Consider the following 4,120-nt stretch of genomic DNA (forward strand, 5'->3'; position numbering starts at 1 on the left):
TTAGATACGCCTGGCGTATCTCACAGGTCTGAACGTAGCCAATATAGCGCCTTTGGATCTGTGCCTGTTATTTTTGTTCCTAAGTTCTATGCGCTCGCGTGAAGCGTAGAACCTGTCGTACGATCTCGCCATTTTAAAAAAATTGTAAATCGGAGATTTTATGAGATTTAAATGTTGATATTAGTGTTAATCAATAATTATAGTCGTGAACTTAGTTATTTTACATGTTGTCAGAAATGCACTTCGAAAAATTCGGTGGGATTAATGAACGCCTTAAAACAATTTGAAAGGTGGCAAGGCCTAGCTATCCGTCGTCAAAGTGGAAATTATTCGCAAGTACGTAGCCTGGAATACGTCAAACAAGCAAGGACGTGTGTATTTATGTTATTCTGACACTCTGGGAGGAACATTGCAAAGGAAAAACAAACATCATTTATGAAAGATACAAGATTAATAATTGCGTACAATCAGTTGATCGATTTAATACATATTAGTCATAACAGAGAGAGTTAGCACAGTCATTCAATTTTGGAAATTTAAGTGATGATTTAATCCGAGACCGCATAGTATTTTGAATATCAGACGACACACTTCACAAGCGGCTACTACAGGAAGAGAGTCTTTGTAAAGCTGCGCATTTGAAGTAACATAAACATTACCAACTTGAACTTTAAATGTTTACCAATCATTTTACAGCGAAAAATAATCGAAACACTTCCAATCACTGGAACTGTTTTATTATCTTTATTATAATTGTCTAGTTTAAAAATCATTTTTTAAAAATAAATAACTTGTATGCTTAAGTTATAATTTATATGTTACTGCAAAATGGGCAAGTTAATTTTAAAATTATTTTCTAAATTTTGTTTTTGTCATTTTAAAGGGACAATACATCTTTAATCAAAAGTCACGATTAACAAAAAAAGACCAGTCGTGCAAGGATTTCACAAACAGCTGTAGATATTGTGAAAAGCACACGAACTGATTTGGATACAAGCTCAGTCGAGGACTGGCGTACTCGAGATTGGTGTTTGTTACAGACCACTAAGGTTTAATGCTTCTCTTCACTCTGAAATGTTTAATTGTGTAAACAATGCTATTGCTAAGTGCCCGAACTTGTGGGATGTTTATTTATTAGGAAATTTAAATTTAAATTGAGGCAGTTAATTGGCCTGCTAATTGATCATATTTCTTCAATCAGTGACTATGTATTGGTATGTCTCAACTGGTTGACAGTCACATGTAAACGACACTTGCATTCGTTGGCCACATACTGGATTATGTTTGGGTCTTTTCAAAATTTCCTGTTACTAATGTAGCAGTTATTGATAGTTAACCTTTATGTGATCATCTCGCGGTGCATATTGAATGCAATATTCAACATCTTATCAAAAACATGTGGCTCGCCTAACGTATTACTATGGTAAAGCTGACTGGAATCATTTGAGCATGTATACTTTATGATCTTCTTCATGACAAATATGTTAATATTATTTAGAAAGGGTGGATTGATATAAATTACTTAAACCATGAATGATTCGATGCGTAGAGCTGATTTTAAATGAGGAATAAAAGATGAATTACACCAGACCTTATAAAAATGTGTACAAAAAAGAAAAAATTGTACACTCGTCATTCATTCAAACATTACGTGAAAGGTCTTGACAGGGATAAGTCTTTGCGTTATTTCTGTATATATGTTCGCTCAATAAAGGTGCTTCATCTCACTCTTTATTTTTTTTAAAAATCAGGGTTCATTTGTTTCTTTTCTCAACAACGTTGCAAAATGTATTTATCAATAATATCGATTTGCTTATTGTTGTTGCTCCGCAATAATAATGTTCCGCTTATAGGCAATGTTGAGGTTGATGTTGAGCAACTATTTAGCATGCTTGAGTCTCTAAATGCAAACTCAGCTATGGGTCCCGATTGTATCAGTCCGAGAGTTCTCAATCAGGGTCGTAGTGTTATCTCCTTTGGGCTTTGTAATCTCTTTTCACATGTCTTAATGGAAGGTATCATCCCCTCGCCTTAAACTGCAAACATTGTGCCAGTGTATAAAGGGGGTAACAAACCAAAGGATAATGTTTGTAGTTAACGTCCCGTATCCTTGTCCTCTGTCATCAATAATTTTTTTGAAAGTCTTGCTTGAGACCCATTTTAAATTACCTTGATGACCATGCAATTATTGGCATGGGTTTCGGAAGGGAATACGGAATTGCTTTTAGCAAATCTTTATCATCATAGGACTTTTCAATTTGATAGGCATTCTTGTACATTTATTGATGTAGCCCTCTTAGATTTTACGCCTGCCTTCATAGTAGGAAATAAGATCGTTCTTCCTACAATTATCGGCTCAAGCTGTTTAACTTATGTCATTTGGATGTCAGGAGGAGGGTGTCCATGGTGGTTTGCTGTTCGTTACTAAAAAGAATTCCCAGCCTCTATGGATATTCCATTAGTGATGAATTCCCGTCATAATGATAGATTATACTGGATTCCGACTCGCATTATTTCCCCCCACAATTAGGACAGAAACTATAGAGGTCGCTATTGTAGGTCAATTTGTAGAGCTGATAAACATTAATATGCATAACCAAGTTTGACGCCCATGCATGATTTCATGGCGCGGTGTTTGTTTTGGGTAAAGATGCCTGAGCTGTATACATAGCATTATTACCGTATTTTATGTATGCTGGAGGTAAGATAAAGATTAAAAAATGGTAGATTCTGTAAAACCCAATTCCATACTTCGTTGTGCAGATCATCATGTAATATGGTGATATTGAAATACTCAAGGTAGGCCTATACAATATGTATGCAACATATTTTTATTTTTGTTTTAGCCTAACCATTTGTACACAGGCGCCTAAGATTAAGAAGGGCCTAGGCTACTACTATTACGCAAAACAGGCCTTGCCTATTTTAAGTATAATATTAATGCTGCTGCTTTTGCTATTATTATTATTATTATTAGGTCTATTATTATTAATAATCCAATTGTGAAAAATATGTTTGATAAATTGCTTTTTAATTCTAAATTGTACGTCAGCTGGTCTGACATTTTATATTAGTATACTTCTTTTTTGAATAATGTAATTGTATTGTTTATGCATTGAGTCTGCGAAATAAAAGTTTATATTTACGCGTAGCGATTTATGTTCAAAATTCATAACAAATTGTGATGGAATTAAAGACGAATTATACTATAGTACCAAATACGCTTCGAATTGGTTTGATATGCAATTGCAAGCCTAAAAAAGATATTAAACACAAGATACAATTTTATTCGAATTAGATACATGAAAATTCTATTTCCACACTTAAACTTCAGTTAAATAAATAATAAAATATAATATATAAACATAAAAAAGCCAGCGAGTTAGCCCTAAATCGTACATACTTAATTAAAAACACCGTTTGGGTCACTGTATTTAGTATGGATTTTAAACACATTAGTGTTAACCTTCAAATTAAACTTTAAAAATCAGTTTCAATATTACTTAACATTTTTTGGTTTGAATTACTACCATTCTTTCTTTGTCTCCAGTAATATATTATTCATATATGTTGAGAATCAATTATAAAGTAAGCTAACGCCTTGTGTTTAATAATTTTCTTTGCAGATCGGCTAATTACAACAGTATACAATCAATTGATGGAGCTTTTGATGACCTATCTGCTCTTGTTAGGGTGTATGCAGTTTTCTGAATACATTTACTTTTTTGAATACTGTAGAAACATTAGTTTCAAGTCTTAATTCTAAAAAAAAAAGTCAACACACAAAAAAATCGTAAACAAATATGAATGGCCTTGTATTGTAGGCATACAATACGGCACTTATTTTAGTACTAGAATGTATCAGGTAATATTTGAATACCCCTAAGATATAAAAACACTTTACATATAATTAAAAATAATGATGTGTGTGTGTGTGTAGTAGGTGAATAACATAAACGGTTGACTTTTCCAGGGGCCTAGATGGTAATAATGTGACATTCATCAATAACAGAACCTTTAAAGACACAATGGATTTAAGGGAGTTGTAAGTATAATGAAATCAATGTAATTTATCCAAGTTACTATCGGTATATATATATATATATATATATATATATAT

The 4,120-nt window shown here is 32.8% G+C and overlaps 1 protein-coding gene across 1 annotated transcript in view; it reads left to right on the forward strand.

Moving 5' to 3' along the window:
• LOC117116797 overlaps positions 1–4,120 on the forward strand; it is a 51,644-nt gene that overhangs the window by 13,005 nt on the left and 34,519 nt on the right. The window contains exons 4-5 of the mRNA XM_033260891.1: positions 3,627–3,695; positions 3,974–4,045. Of these exons, the coding sequence (XP_033116782.1) occupies positions 3,627–3,695; positions 3,974–4,045 (141 nt within the window). The remainder of the gene's footprint in view (positions 1–3,626; positions 3,696–3,973; positions 4,046–4,120) is intronic.

The sequence above is a fragment of the Anneissia japonica genome, unplaced genomic scaffold (assembly GCF_011630105.1).
Source record: "Anneissia japonica isolate Jap-2015-1 unplaced genomic scaffold, ASM1163010v1 scaffold287740_len772037_cov194, whole genome shotgun sequence".
In the NCBI taxonomy this organism is placed as follows: domain Eukaryota; kingdom Metazoa; phylum Echinodermata; class Crinoidea; order Comatulida; family Comatulidae; genus Anneissia; species Anneissia japonica.